The sequence below is a fragment of the Aspergillus udagawae genome (assembly GCF_001078395.1).
Source record: "Aspergillus udagawae IFM 46973 DNA, scaffold_5, whole genome shotgun sequence".
Classification (NCBI taxonomy): domain Eukaryota; kingdom Fungi; phylum Ascomycota; class Eurotiomycetes; order Eurotiales; family Aspergillaceae; genus Aspergillus; species Aspergillus udagawae.
The window spans coordinates 977,697-990,826 of NW_025091268.1; the positions used below are offsets into that span (position 1 = coordinate 977,697).

General features: G+C 50.4%; 6 protein-coding genes across 6 annotated transcripts; 4 read left to right on the forward strand and 2 right to left on the reverse strand.

The window, feature by feature from the left end:
- Positions 1–328: 328 nt before the first annotated feature.
- Aud_007160 (uncharacterized protein) lies at positions 329–1,342 on the forward strand (the record flags this gene model as incomplete). Its single annotated transcript, XM_043292053.1, has 1 exon — positions 329–1,342. The coding sequence occupies one exon, from the start codon at positions 329–331 to the stop codon at positions 1,340–1,342; it is 1,014 nt and encodes a 337-aa protein (XP_043147988.1).
- Positions 1,343–1,477: 135 nt separating this feature from the next.
- Positions 1,478–2,645, reverse strand: Aud_007161 (putative formamidopyrimidine-DNA glycosylase; the record flags this gene model as incomplete). Its single annotated transcript, XM_043292054.1, has 2 exons — positions 1,478–1,988; positions 2,053–2,645. 2 exons carry the CDS (start codon positions 2,643–2,645, stop codon positions 1,478–1,480), a joined length of 1,104 nt encoding a protein of 367 aa, XP_043147989.1.
- Positions 2,646–3,167: 522 nt separating this feature from the next.
- Aud_007162 (MIX23 family protein) lies at positions 3,168–3,831 on the forward strand (the record flags this gene model as incomplete). Its single annotated transcript, XM_043292055.1, has 2 exons — positions 3,168–3,240; positions 3,320–3,831. 2 exons carry the CDS (start codon positions 3,168–3,170, stop codon positions 3,829–3,831), a joined length of 585 nt encoding a protein of 194 aa, XP_043147990.1.
- A 652-nt stretch (positions 3,832–4,483) lies between these two features.
- On the forward strand, positions 4,484–7,142 carry Aud_007163 (peptide alpha-N-acetyltransferase complex A subunit NAT1; the record flags this gene model as incomplete). The annotated part of the gene is made up of 3 exons (XM_043292056.1): positions 4,484–4,565; positions 4,648–6,627; positions 6,679–7,142. 3 exons carry the CDS (start codon positions 4,484–4,486, stop codon positions 7,140–7,142), a joined length of 2,526 nt encoding a protein of 841 aa, XP_043147991.1.
- A 652-nt stretch (positions 7,143–7,794) lies between these two features.
- Aud_007164 (Tim22-complex subunit TIM54) lies at positions 7,795–9,328 on the reverse strand (the record flags this gene model as incomplete). Its single annotated transcript, XM_043292057.1, has 2 exons — positions 7,795–9,176; positions 9,229–9,328. 2 exons carry the CDS (start codon positions 9,326–9,328, stop codon positions 7,795–7,797), a joined length of 1,482 nt encoding a protein of 493 aa, XP_043147992.1.
- A 1,125-nt stretch (positions 9,329–10,453) lies between these two features.
- On the forward strand, positions 10,454–12,650 carry Aud_007165 (serine/threonine protein kinase CBK1; the record flags this gene model as incomplete). The annotated part of the gene is made up of 4 exons (XM_043292058.1): positions 10,454–11,106; positions 11,176–11,679; positions 11,804–12,280; positions 12,338–12,650. 4 exons carry the CDS (start codon positions 10,454–10,456, stop codon positions 12,648–12,650), a joined length of 1,947 nt encoding a protein of 648 aa, XP_043147993.1.
- Positions 12,651–13,130: the final 480 nt, after the last annotated feature.

Below are 13,130 nucleotides of genomic sequence, written 5' to 3' on the forward strand. Positions count from 1 at the left end.
CTGTCGAAAGTGGCGACCGACTTGATTTGCTGCTCCACCCCGCAATCGGCGTTGATAAGCTCACCGCCCGCGTGCTCAAAGAACATTCCGCCTCTTTATGCTCCCCGTTCAGGCGGTTCTGCCGTTTCTTTGTCTAGTAGCCTCAGGCTCCAACACGACGACGCAGGTTTGCTTTGCTCTACTCTGCCAGGCTGCTGGCCTGGGATTCGGTTAAGGACAGCGAGAGTGATAGACATATATAACTTAGGAGAAGACTCAGAATCTATAATATCTAGTTTTTTAACTTTCAGATTACTCCCCTCTGTATATTTCAGATTTCCTCCCAATCATGGCTCGTGCACCAGCCGATGGCTCCAAGCAGCCAGTAACTGCCAAAGTACAACAGAAACGGCGCACAGAAGTCGAAGAGGATGAGCCTCAAGATTCCGGCACAAATGACTCGAATGACCGGCAAGAAGACCAACGGCCGGCAAAGATCCAGAAAACCGATGAAGGCGAGGAAGACAGCAACGCAAGGAGAGTGCGCCTGATAAGAGCCGCCCAAGAAACAAAGACCATTATCCCGACGATATTGACGGTGAAGCCTGGGGCTCCACCCGATGGGCATAAATATTTGCTCGATGAATTGCCCCAGTTGGATCAGAAGAACTGCCCCAAGGTCCGCACATTCGTCAAAGTTGTGGAAGGAGACACCTTCAACACCGCGATCAACCTTGCCAATGCCGCCCAGTTCCTAGGTCATGAGGATACCAGACCTGTCTGCGTCTTAAACATGGCAAATGCGGAGCATATTGGAGGCGGTTGGGAGCATGGAGCAATGGCTCAAGAAGAGGAGCTCTGTTTCCGCAGTAGCCTCAGCTTCACTCTCAAAAAGGAATTCTATCCCATCGGCAGCCTTGGTGCTATCTATTCACCGACCGTTGTTGTTTTTCGGGAAGACACGCGAAAACGACATCGCTGGATGGACTTGGGAAAGCCAGAGTGGCTCCCAGTAGTCGGTGTTGTCAGCATAGCGGCAGAGGTGGGACCGGCTGTCACAATCGACGATTCCAAGAAATATCGGTACGCAAATGCGGAGGATCGAGATCTGATGAAGGGCAAGATGCGCCTTGTGCTGCGCATTGCTGCAACCCATGGCCATCGGAGGCTCGTTTTGGGCGCCTTGGGTTGTGGCGCGTTCCAGAATCCCAAGCATGATGTCGCGGATTGCTGGCTGGAAGTCATGAAGGAGAAGGAATTCAAAGGATGGTTTGAAGCAATTGTATTCGGCATTGTGGATCCAGGTCATAGAACAGGGAATTTGGGTATCTTCCAAGAATGCCTCAATGGAGTGAAGTTGTGATGAGATACTAGGGATATCTTTGTTTTGTGTTTCTCGTGGCCATATTTGAAGTTTAATATGTTCAAGATATGTATATGAAGACGGATGGAATTGCGTCGCTATAAGTTCATAGATCTGCGAGCAGAAGAAAGGTCCTCATTTTCTGAGACGCGTGGATCGTCGTCTCCCCTCCGGCTTCGATTCCTCCTTGATTTCCACTGCATCCTCAGATTTACTGGGCCGCGATCCATGTTTCTTCGGTTTGGGCTCCTTCACATCGTCATTCACATCCTTCTCCTTTTTAACAGCTGTTTCTCGCTTTCGTTTAGTCTCGCTCTTAGGGCTATTGGCATCCTCGTCGCCAATATCTTTAGCAACGGGGCCCGTTTTCTTCTGAACACTTGGCACAACTGCGCTCGTTCTACCTCCGACAGTCAGAAAAGCGATCTTTTCACCATTTGGCAAGACCGTTGGCTTGTTCTTCTTTCCCTTGCCCCAACGATGCTTGAACAGCCAGTGCTCAGGGAATTTCTCGGAATCGCCGAGCACATCTACCGACGTGGTACAAACATAATGGATGGAAGAGTGAAGCTGTTTGATCTGCTCATCATTGAGAGTATTGCTGTATTGCTCCGGGTGTATCTTGGCATGGTACAAGATCTCATCACTGAAACGGCTGTCAGCTTTTTAGGCTCATCAACGCGGCAGCATACGTAGCTGTGTAGCCTTACCCCATCCAATTACCAATCCCACTGATGTTAGCCTGATCCAGGAGAAGGGCCTTAATGGGAACCTTTCTGCTCCTGAGCTTGTCTGCCAGCCACTCTTCTGTGACGGTGTCTTTATCTGCCACCGGGTCCGGGCCATTCTCTTTGAGTGGGCTATGTTTGCGGATCTCATCTGCAGGACAATCCACAAGTCGGATTCGGCTTAATCTGCGGACGTCAACGAAAGCTGCCTCGGTTTTTGGATCCCCGTCTGTTTCCAGCAAGAATTTCCAATATTTCGGTGGCCATTCTTTATCTTCGGGTTTCTCGACGCGGTAGTAGTATGTGTCGGCGTCTCGGATCTTGAGCCAGCCTGACATTCCGAAATGCATCACTGCATGAGGAGGTTCGTTCATGATGAGCCAGAAATACTTTCCTTGTTGACCTGCGCTGACGACCTTTTTCCCTTCCATGGCCTTTTGAAATTCCGACGCGCTGGTCCCAACTTTTCCGTAGACAATATCATCGTTCTGAGCAGAAACCTTTGTGAGAGTCTTCCCAACAAGATGTTGATCGATAAAGTGAACAATGCGCGAGACTTCGGCTAATTCAGGCATGGCAGCTGAAGGATCTCTTAAGAACCACACCCGTTGATGTATATGCAGAATTATTAATTGAGATGTATGATAATGATACTTGAGGTCTAATGATAATTACAATGAGAAACGTCAGCTTATGTGAACACGAGGTGTTAAAGAGAGACGCGTTGATGGTCACGAAGTCCCGTGATCCATAGCTCCCTACTCAATTGGGATTAGCCACTATCGATAAGAGCATCAGTCGCCGGATTGCCGCAGCCACCTTCAATATCCAGACTCATCCTTACGTCTTTCGGATTGAAGAGTGTCCAGCCTGCCACATTATCAGACTTGGAAGATCCTTACGTGTTTGCGTGCTTGAGAGCTTCTTGAATCAAGAGGCTGATCGTTGTTTCCATATCCCGCTCTTGTGCTCCTGTACAAGTCACCCTACAGCTTACTTCATAGCACTGGTCTACATAACTCTACAAACTGGAGTGGTTTTGGGCTCTTTCTACTTCTGGAAAAGACGGTGGACCTGCACCGTCTAGGGCTGGTGAAATGTCTGGGGCATCGTCGACATCAACCCCACCATTAAGTCCTCAGTTCTGCTTCAATGAGAGGGTGCTTTTAGGTACTTGATGCTCAGCTTAAGATCGCTCACAACTGCATGAGACTAACATCACTGACTCTGCCTTCTCTGGATCGAGCAGATTTTCTGCGGCTTTCTAGGGTGACCATTGATGACTCCATTTCGCAGAATCTCAATGCCCTGATCACCCCGGCCCGGGAAGGGTTTGATCCCTCGTCAACTGCAATCCGTCAAACAGACTCCAGAGTTGGAAGGCCGATAGATCCCGAAGGATGCCAGAACTTCAAAGACAATGTCCTCTTCCAGTCATGGCAAACGCGATCCGATGTACTGAATTTCTGCGCTGGGGTGGCGACCAGTCCCGATCCGGACGATCCGGATCTTATTCTTCGACAGGCAGAGTCAGCTAAGGAACGGGAGAAGATTGTCGATGAAAGATTGGACCCTTACTCTGCTCGGTATTTCCCGAAAGAGCTGAGAACAGAGTCGCTTGCGAACTTGGTTCGGAACCAGCGAACAGTGGAAGAGATCATACGAGCGCGAACCTGGAGCGTGGTTACTGAGAGGTGCACTGACTCGGCTTCCACCTGGGAGGAGGCTTTGAACAATTGGCGCCAGAGGAAGCAACGGTGAGGATTGTGAACGGCGCCAACGGAGACCAGTATCCTTACGCCGAAAACATTTAGGATACTTCCCCATTTATTATTCTGCTGGCACAGGAGAAGTTGATATGATTCGAGATGTTATATCTCTTGATGTATATTTCTGTATATTATACTTGCATATCTCAGGCGTTTGGTATCCAGACACAAGCTATCTCAGCGCCGTTATGATAATCTCAGCTTGTCGAATTACCATAAAGCCAGACATATACCCAAAGAGAACAAAGGTACAGTAGCACAACAACGGACTTTAATTTGTAGAGGGTTCCCTGGGCCACATATGCACGCAAGCGTCGTGTCGGATACTTAGGCTGACTGAAGGTGGTTCAGCCCTCGTTGGTTGAGGGCGAATGCAGCTGGAGAGGGAGGATTATACAGGCAAGCCATCCATTGTGTTACGAAAAAATTAAGCAGGGGAGAGAAAAATTATCCATTGTCTTCAATTAAGTAAATAATTGCCGTAGAGTCGACGTTGATATTGTTCAGAGAGTATGAAGAATAATATAAGTGCTCGTCATTGTTCCCGGAGCGAAGAGCCCACTCCCCGCACAACATCCACCAGCTTTATCTACGCACAAGTAACTTGGCACCTTCAACTCCGCCAACCTTGCACAACAGCCACCATGCCGCAGCCTTTGAGCTCCAAGGATGCGTCCTCCTTCCGACAGGTGGTTCGCCATTATGAGAACAAGCAATATAAAAAGGGTGGGTTGGGGACCGAACTGAGTCGCTCAAAGTTTCCGGAAAGGTGGACTCGAGAAGACTGACTCCATTGCGTCTTGTATAGGCATTAAGCTTGCCGACCAGATCCTTCGAAAAACCCCTAACCATGGCGATACGCAGGCGATGAAGGCTTTGATCATGAGCAATCTCGGACAACAAGAGGAGGCATTTGCGTTGGCCAAGGAAGCCCTCCGGAATGACATGAAGTCGCACATTTGCTGGCACGTCTATGGGCTGCTGTACCGAGCAGAGAAGAACTATGAGGAGGCAATCAAGGCATACAGATTCGCGTTGAGGATTGAGCCGGAGTCCCAGCCCATCCAGCGCGACCTCGCTTTGCTCCAGATGCAAATGCGGGATTACCAGGGTTACGTCCAAAGCAGGAGTGCGATGCTGCAAGCCCGTCCGGGCTTCCGCCAGAACTGGACGGCTTTGGCGATTGCACACCATCTTGCAGGTGACCTCGAGGAGGCGGAGAAGGTTTTGACCACATATGAGGAGACGCTCAAGCAACCGCCGCCGGTATCCGACATGGAGCACTCAGAGGCTGTTTTGTACAAGAACATGATCATGGCGGAAGCAGGCAAGGTCGAACAAGCCTTGGAACATCTAGAGACTATTGGATACAGAATCACGGATGTGCTTGCGGTCATGGAAATGAAGGCAGACTACCTTTTGCGGTTGGACCGAAAGGCAGAAGCCGAGGCAGCCTACACTGCCCTTCTTGAGCGGAACTCGGAGAACTCCATTTACTATGACGGTCTAATAAGGGCGAAGGGGATCTCGGAAAACGATCATGCGGCGCTAAAGGCTGTATATGACGCTTGGGCGGACAAGAACCCTCGAGGAGACGCTCCTCGCAGAATTCCGCTGGACTTCCTAGAAGGCGAAGAGTTCAAGCAAGCGGCGGATGCATATCTGCAGCGCATGCTCAAGAAGGGCGTGCCATCACTCTTTGCGAACATCAAATCTCTGTACACCAACACTAGCAAACGCGACACGGTGCAGGAGCTTGTGGAGAGCTATGTGTCTGGTAATGCGACGGTACAATCAAACGGCTCCGCGGAAGGAGAGGCGGCCAAGGATAACACTGAGTTCCTCGCTTCCACTTACTACTTCCTTGCTCAGCACTACAACTACCACCTGAGCCGCAATTTATCGAAGGCCATGGAGAGCGTCGACAAGGCCATCGAACTAGCTCCCAAGGCTGTTGAGTACCAGATGACCAAGGCCAGGATATGGAAGCACTATGGCAACCCTCAAAAGGCTGCCGAGGAGATGGAGAAGGCCCGACTCCTGGATGAGAAGGACCGCTATATCAACTCGAAAGCGGCCAAGTATCAACTGCGGAACAACGACAACGAAAAGGCTCTGGACAATATGAGCAAATTCACCAGGAATGAGACCGTGGGAGGGGCATTGGGCGATCTTCACGAGATGCAGTGTGTTTGGTATCTTACCGAAGATGGCGAGTCATATCTACGACAGAAGAAACTTGGTCTCGCTCTGAAGCGCTTCCATGGGGTGAACAACATCTTTGATGTTTGGCAGGAAGATCAGTTTGACTTCCATAGCTTTTCTCTTCGCAAGGGCATGATCAGGGCGTACGTTGACATGGTACGGTGGGAGGATCGTTTGCGCGAACATCCCTTCTACACCAGAATGGCTCTCTCTGCCATCAAAGCATATCTTCTACTCCATGACGAACCGGATCTGGCTCACGGCCCGCTGCCTAGCGGACTGAATGGCTCAGGCGACCAAGACGACGCCGAGAGGAAGAAGGCTCTCAAGAAGGCCAAGAAGGAACAGCAGCGCCTGGAGAAGATCGAGGCCGAAAAGCGAGAGGCAAGGAAAGCTGCCGCCGCTACCGCGAAGGGCTCCGATGGGGAGACAAAGAAAGAGGACCCTGACCCTCTCGGCACCAAGCTTGTCCAAACGCAAGAACCGCTCAAGGATGCGACCAAGTTCTTGACGCCCCTGTTAGAGCATAGCCCAAAGAATATCGAGGCGCAGTGTCTTGGATTTGAGGTGTACCTCAGACAGAGTGAGTACAATTCTTGGAATACCTTTGGAAATTGGCTAACACGTTCGATAGACAAATACGCGCTTGCACTCAAATGTCTTGCCGCCGCCCACCAAATCGACGCAAGCAACCCAACTCTCCATATTCAACTTTTGCGCTTCCGCAAAGCCCTTGACAATCTTTCTGAGCCCCTTGCCCCTGAGGTCGCTGAGGTTGTCAATGCTGAATTCGAAAAGCTGCTGCCCAAATCGCAGAACCTTGGAGAGTGGAACGACTCCTTCTTGTCCACCCATAAGGAGAGTCCTTTACACACACAAGCCGGCCTCAAATGCCGCCACATTCTGCAGCCCGACTCCAAGGCACAGTGCGAAAAGGATCTGGTCACCACGCTTGACTTGAATAATGCCTCCATCGAGACTGCGCTGGCGGGTCTCGAGATTCTGTACGAGTGGGGAAGTGATCAGGCTGCGAAGACCGCATACACCGAGAAGGCCGCCAGCAAATGGCCTGAATCGACAGTTTTCCAGCTCAGCTGAGCCACTGCACGAGTGACAAGAGGAATCATCCATCGGCTCCCGATCACCCATATATCACGGCGGTGGATCTCTGGGGCAAAGGGTTCGTCAATCCGTTGCCTTGGTATCTGACCCGGTCTCGTCGCGTTGGAAATTGATGCGCCTGTAGTTGAGGGCTCAAGGGGACAAGGAATCTAGTCCAGAGTAGCGGAAGAGATACAATGTGATTGATGTATAAGTAGGATACTATACTTCCCTTATCTTTTCCTGAGGCTTGAATATAAAAATGAGATACGACCGACTTGGTATTTACTTCGCTAGTTCCTCTGATGAGGTTTTCCTTCGTCTTTTGTCCGGAAAAGATCAATAATCTTGTATGTTATGCACCATTGATCGTTGACCTTCTAACTCACTAGTATCAAGGGTTATCCGGGCGCTGTCCGCTGAGGGAACAGGACGCTACCTTAGCTGTTGAAATAGGGCTACCTGCACCGGGCTGGTTATATACTATGTTGTCATCCTCCTCTAGATGTCAGCGACATGGTCATCTACCTCAGTCAGGATAACTTACAATATATATGACCTTCAAGGTCGCACTAATATACAGTCTAAGTGAAAGAGTATGGTACATCAAGAAGTTGAGAGGCTCATCCTCCAATGACTAGACCCGTCTTCATTCGCCATCCGCTCCATCAAGATTACCAATGATAGGCTTCATCTTGATGGTTTCCTCATCCTCCCCGTAGCCATACTTGATCCACATTCGTTGCCAGAAGGGGACGGAGGCGGGCCTCTCTTGTCCTAGAATGTATTCCTTGCCCTCGGTAATGCGTTGTGAGCGTGCCTCTTCATCAGCGGAGAGAAGGGAGCGCTGCATCCGAGACGCAATGCGTGGGTCCATGACGATATCATCTAACCATTCGCGTTCCTTGTCAGGGTTTTCCTCGTCCCGCTTATGCACTGATTTGTGCCATTCGGACTCTTCTTTTTCGAGGACGGTTTGCTGTTCGTAATTGGCGGAAGAGGAAGGCATCGAGTCATCGGATGAAGACCAAGGTGAAGCACTGGCGTCGACACTTGCACTGCTCATTTCGGAGTCGGAGCTGAAGGAGCTGTCAAGATATGGCCTGCTTGACGAGGCGAGGACAAGCCCCGCGACTTCCCGTCCAATCTCATCGGCTAGATGGCGTCGGTTAAGGTAACGGTAGAGTCTGATAGGCGTATTCAGGAAACCCAGCAAATGTGGGAAGGGGATGGGGACGGAGTTCTCCAAGGAGTGCGGAAGGGTGGGTGGGAGACTCCGCGATGAATATTCGGCCGGAGAGATATATGCTGGTGTCGGTCCACTAGGCTTGGCGGGTTTGTCATCCTTTTTCTCCTCTTCCTCCTTCTTCTCAGTGTTCTCTGCAGCAGACGTGCCATCTGCAGGTGACTCTGAGCCTTCAACAGGAATCAATGGCTCTTCCACAGGTATCAACGGCTCTTCTACAGGTGCCGCTGGGGGACTCGGAGGATCAAGCGGCCCAAGCCAACCTTCGTGAAGCCCGCGGATGTATTCTCTCCAAGTATGCCGTCCAATTACCAGGTCACCTTTTGGACCCGGTTCTTCAACAACTCCGATCTTCTGTCTCGCGTCCGCGATGATGTCTTCGTTGCCAATCTCCTCCACAACCGAGCTTGGCTCACCAGCCTTCCTTCTGTGCTTGCGGATGTGTTCTGCAAGTGTTGCACGCACATCGCCCTCCCTTCTGCCTTCGATGACAGTGTAGTCGAGAGCTGCCGCGACTAATATTGGCTTCACGTATTCCTTAAAATGTTCGCGGGCAATGCGAAGTCCATCACCCGGCGGCGCCGCCAAGAACACCGTTAATTTCCGCCGTGTCTGTTCAATGGGGAGGGTCTCCTTGGAGAGGTGTGCAACCAAGTCACACCACTTCTGTTGTACGCGACGCCTTTCCCGGCGATCATAGACGATAGCAGCAGTAAGTGAGCCGGTGATGGTGAAAAAGATCATCCAATTCCGGGATGGAAGCTTGAAACGGAAGTTGGGCAATCCTGTAGAGCGATTAACGTCAGCTAGCAGGGATAGAGTTCGACCAGCAATTACCTAGCATTCTGAATGCTGGATTGGCTGGCTTCGGCGTAGTTTTCGAAGCAGCACTCTGAGCCTGGCCCGAGGCAGCGGCGGAACTGGAGGACTCCGCCATGGCTCAAGATATTGATGGAGGTAATGGGGGGGCAAGTGTGAGGGTCAGTAACTTCAATTTATACTAAAATTGGGCCAAGCCCAAAGGAGGGAATTTCTTTAGAAAGTGAGCAAATCCTCTTTGAAGAACACTGCATAGCTTCTGGTCATGGCTCGAGATTAAGTCCAAAAAACTTCGGGGATCCTCCAAAGCTGCACGGGACGAGGTTTATCCGGGCGGTATGCATTGTTCAAGAGTCAGTGACTGTCCTGTTAGATAACCGAGAATGCTCAAGAATCAGACTACATTGATTGCACAATACAATAGACATGCTATTGATCTAAAGTGTTTGACGACTTTCAGTGATATTGATATTGCCCTGCTTGAATCATCTAGTTTGTGCTTCTGGGTCTTAGCCCACTGCTCTCTGTGAAAACAGAGCCCGTCCATTGTTGTTGGTTAAAGGCCTAGTAGTTCACGATACCTTATTCATTCGCAAAGGCAAGTTCCTAGGGCATGACTAAATAGTCTGTGATGTAACGCGCAATGAAGTGTGGTGAATTTGTTTAAATCCTACATTGCAGACGGAGACAATTATTGAACCCTCTACGTGGATTTGTGCCTGACTGCCCCAGGCCAACACCACCCCCTATCTTGCACTGTTGGTCTCTGTCGTCTGCCGTATCCCGACAGTCCAGACTCCGCAAAAGTCGCAAAACGAACCAAACATCGCGCAGAGTTGGAGTGTAGCAGGTAAACTAGACACAGACAGTAGCCTCTTGGTCGTTTGGCTCTGACACTCGTTGTTTCTTCAGATTCTGTCTTCTGCTTGTTAAGTAGAGACATATTTTCTCAATCTCTTTCTTGGATTTGCTAGATAGATACCCTCGTTTCTTGTCCTTATTCTCCTGAACGTGGAGGACGGAGCAACGTGCGGCTTCTCCCCCGTCCGACCCTCCCCCCTCTCTTCCCCCAAAGGGCTCTTCGTACTACTCCTGAGCCACCGCTCCTTTGAATATTGACCCGTGCCCTTCCCCTCCCCCTTGGGTCGTCAACTTTTTCGTCTTCACATCGACAACCCTCCGATCCCACTCCCCCAACGTCTGTCACGTCGAGGTAGTTGAGTCGAGGAAAGGGTGTCACAAAATGGATCCTAACAATAATCGTCTCCACCTGAATTTCGGGTTCAACGATCGCAATGGATACAATGCAGCGACCAACAACCGCGCATACCCAACAACCCCTTCTGCTTTTCCTCAGCCAATATACCAGAATCAGGGTCCTCAGGATTATGTCGATGCTCAAAATGGGGCTTACAATCAAGGAGGATACTTTATGGCCAACCCTTATCCTCCCCAGTATTCTCAGGCGCCTTATGGCCAGCAGCAGCAACAACAGCAACAGCAGCAACAGCAGCAACAGCAACAGCACAATCTGGCGTCCCCTCAGCCCACCTACCAGTCACGGATGGCCTACAATGCCAACGATGGGACAAATGGACTCATCCAGCAGTTCTCTAACCAAGATCTGAACTCCACGCGCACAGGCTTCTTTGGTCGTTCTGCCTCTCCTGCTCAGAGACCTCGCACTGCTGGTTCTTCTGCCCCCGGACAACAGCAACCGGCCCATCTGGCCCCTCCTATGCCTCGGAGTCCCCGAACCCCGGCTGAGAACGAAGAACTTCAACGGTATCCCGAACGCTACTCTGAGAACGTTCATAAGCGTGGCAAGGCGGCGAAAGAGTTGGTGAATGTGTTCTTCCATGAGAACATTGAGCGGGCACGCGATCGCAACATGCGGTAAGTGATGAAGACAATTTTCACGTCGCCAGGGAGCAATCGCTAATGCCTTCCCTTCCATTTCAAAAGTTCTGCCGAGCTCGATAAGATGATCCGTGAACCTAGTATCCCCAAGGAAAAGAAGCGCCAGGAGGCCGAGATTGCTGCGAGGAAGGAGTCGACCTTCCTACGATTCCTCCGGACCAAGGAGACGCCTGCCAACTTCCAGACCATCAAGATTATCGGAAAGGGTGCATTTGGTGAAGTCAAACTCGTGCAACGGAAGACCGACGGCAAAATCTATGCCCTCAAATCTTTGATCAAGACGGAAATGTTCAAGAAGGATCAGCTGGCTCACGTTCGCGCTGAGCGTGACATTCTGGCGGACTCCAAAGACAACCCGTGGCTCGTGAAGCTGCATGCTTCTTTCCAAGACAGCGCCTATCTTTATCTGCTCATGGAGTTCTTACCTGGAGGTGATCTGATGACCATGCTGATCAAGTATGAAATCTTCTCCGAAGATATCACGCGGTTCTATATGGCAGAAATCGTAATGGCCATCGAGGCCGTCCACAAGCTTGGCTTCCTCCATCGGTGAGTTATCCCCACAATCAGAGCGAACTATGGTTTTTAGTCAACTTCTTTGCCTTCCATCTACGCCGAGGGCGTTATCCAACTATAATTGTCATACAAGTACTAACTCGGCGGCGTTGGACAGGGACATCAAACCTGACAACATTCTGCTCGACCGAGGTGGTCATGTCAAGCTTACTGACTTCGGTCTCTCAACCGGAGGCAAGAAAACACACGACAACTCATACTACCAGAATCTTTTGAAGAACTCAACTTCGAAGGATAAGAATCGCAACTCTGGATATTTCAACGATGCGATAAACCTGACAGTCTCGAACCGTGGGCAGATTAACACCTGGAGAAAGTCCCGCCGAGCCATGGCTTATTCGACAGTCGGCACGCCTGATTACATTGCGCCCGAAATCTTCAATGGTCAGGGATATACCTATCTTTGTGATTGGTGGTCAGTTGGTGCTATCATGTTCGAATGCCTTGTGGGTTGGCCCCCGTTCTGTGCCGAGGATACCACGGATACCTACCGTAAGATCGTCAACTGGAGAGAATGCTTGTATTTCCCCGAGGAACTTACGCTGTCCCGCGATTCGGAATCGTTGATACGGAAGTATGTTCCAGTTACAGTTTTCATTGTTTTGACTTGAAAGCTAATCATACTCTGCAGTTTCCTATGCGACGCGGAGCACCGTATCGGCAATGAAGGCGGCCAGTTCGGTGGTGCCACACAAATCAAGAACCACCCGTTCTTCCGGGGAGTGGTGTGGGAGCAACTTCGTAATATTCGCGCTCCCTTCGAGCCCAAGCTCAGCTCGAACATCGACGTTTCGTACTTCCCCATCGACGAGATTCCGCAGGAAGATACCAGCGCTATCCACCGTGCTCAGGCCCGTGCCATGCCAGAGGAGCAGGAGGCTGAGATGAGCCTCCCATTCATTGGATACACATACAAAGCGTTCAATGCCTTCCAGGCGAACTGAACCTAAAGCTGGCCTTCAAGCCTTCATGTGGGTGGATTGTGCATGAACCGAACCGGGGATTCTCAAAGCGGGCTGGCTTGCGCGGAAAACCCTGGCAGCGGTGGATGTTCAATTTTAGACGGTTTACTCGATCCATTGGTCTTCATCATGAGCATATAGCGCATTTGATTTTCCCTTGTGATAATGACCTGAGCATATTTGGTTCCATATGCATTTTCTGTCGCAAGACGACAACTGCTGGGTATAGACAGTATCTAGCAGCAAAGAATTACATACGAGTGCATTGTTTGTTGGTCGTCAAAATTCGTTGATACACTGAAGCGGACAGACTGTGGTTTGACTAGCTGTTTTTGTCTTTTAGCTAGGTCGTACATATGGCGCTCACCGCGCCTCAATGTATTCACAAATGAAAGTGAGACCTCGGAGAGAAATGCGCCTGAGAAACAGCAAAGCCTTGTAGGGCATAAAGTAGACAAGCTA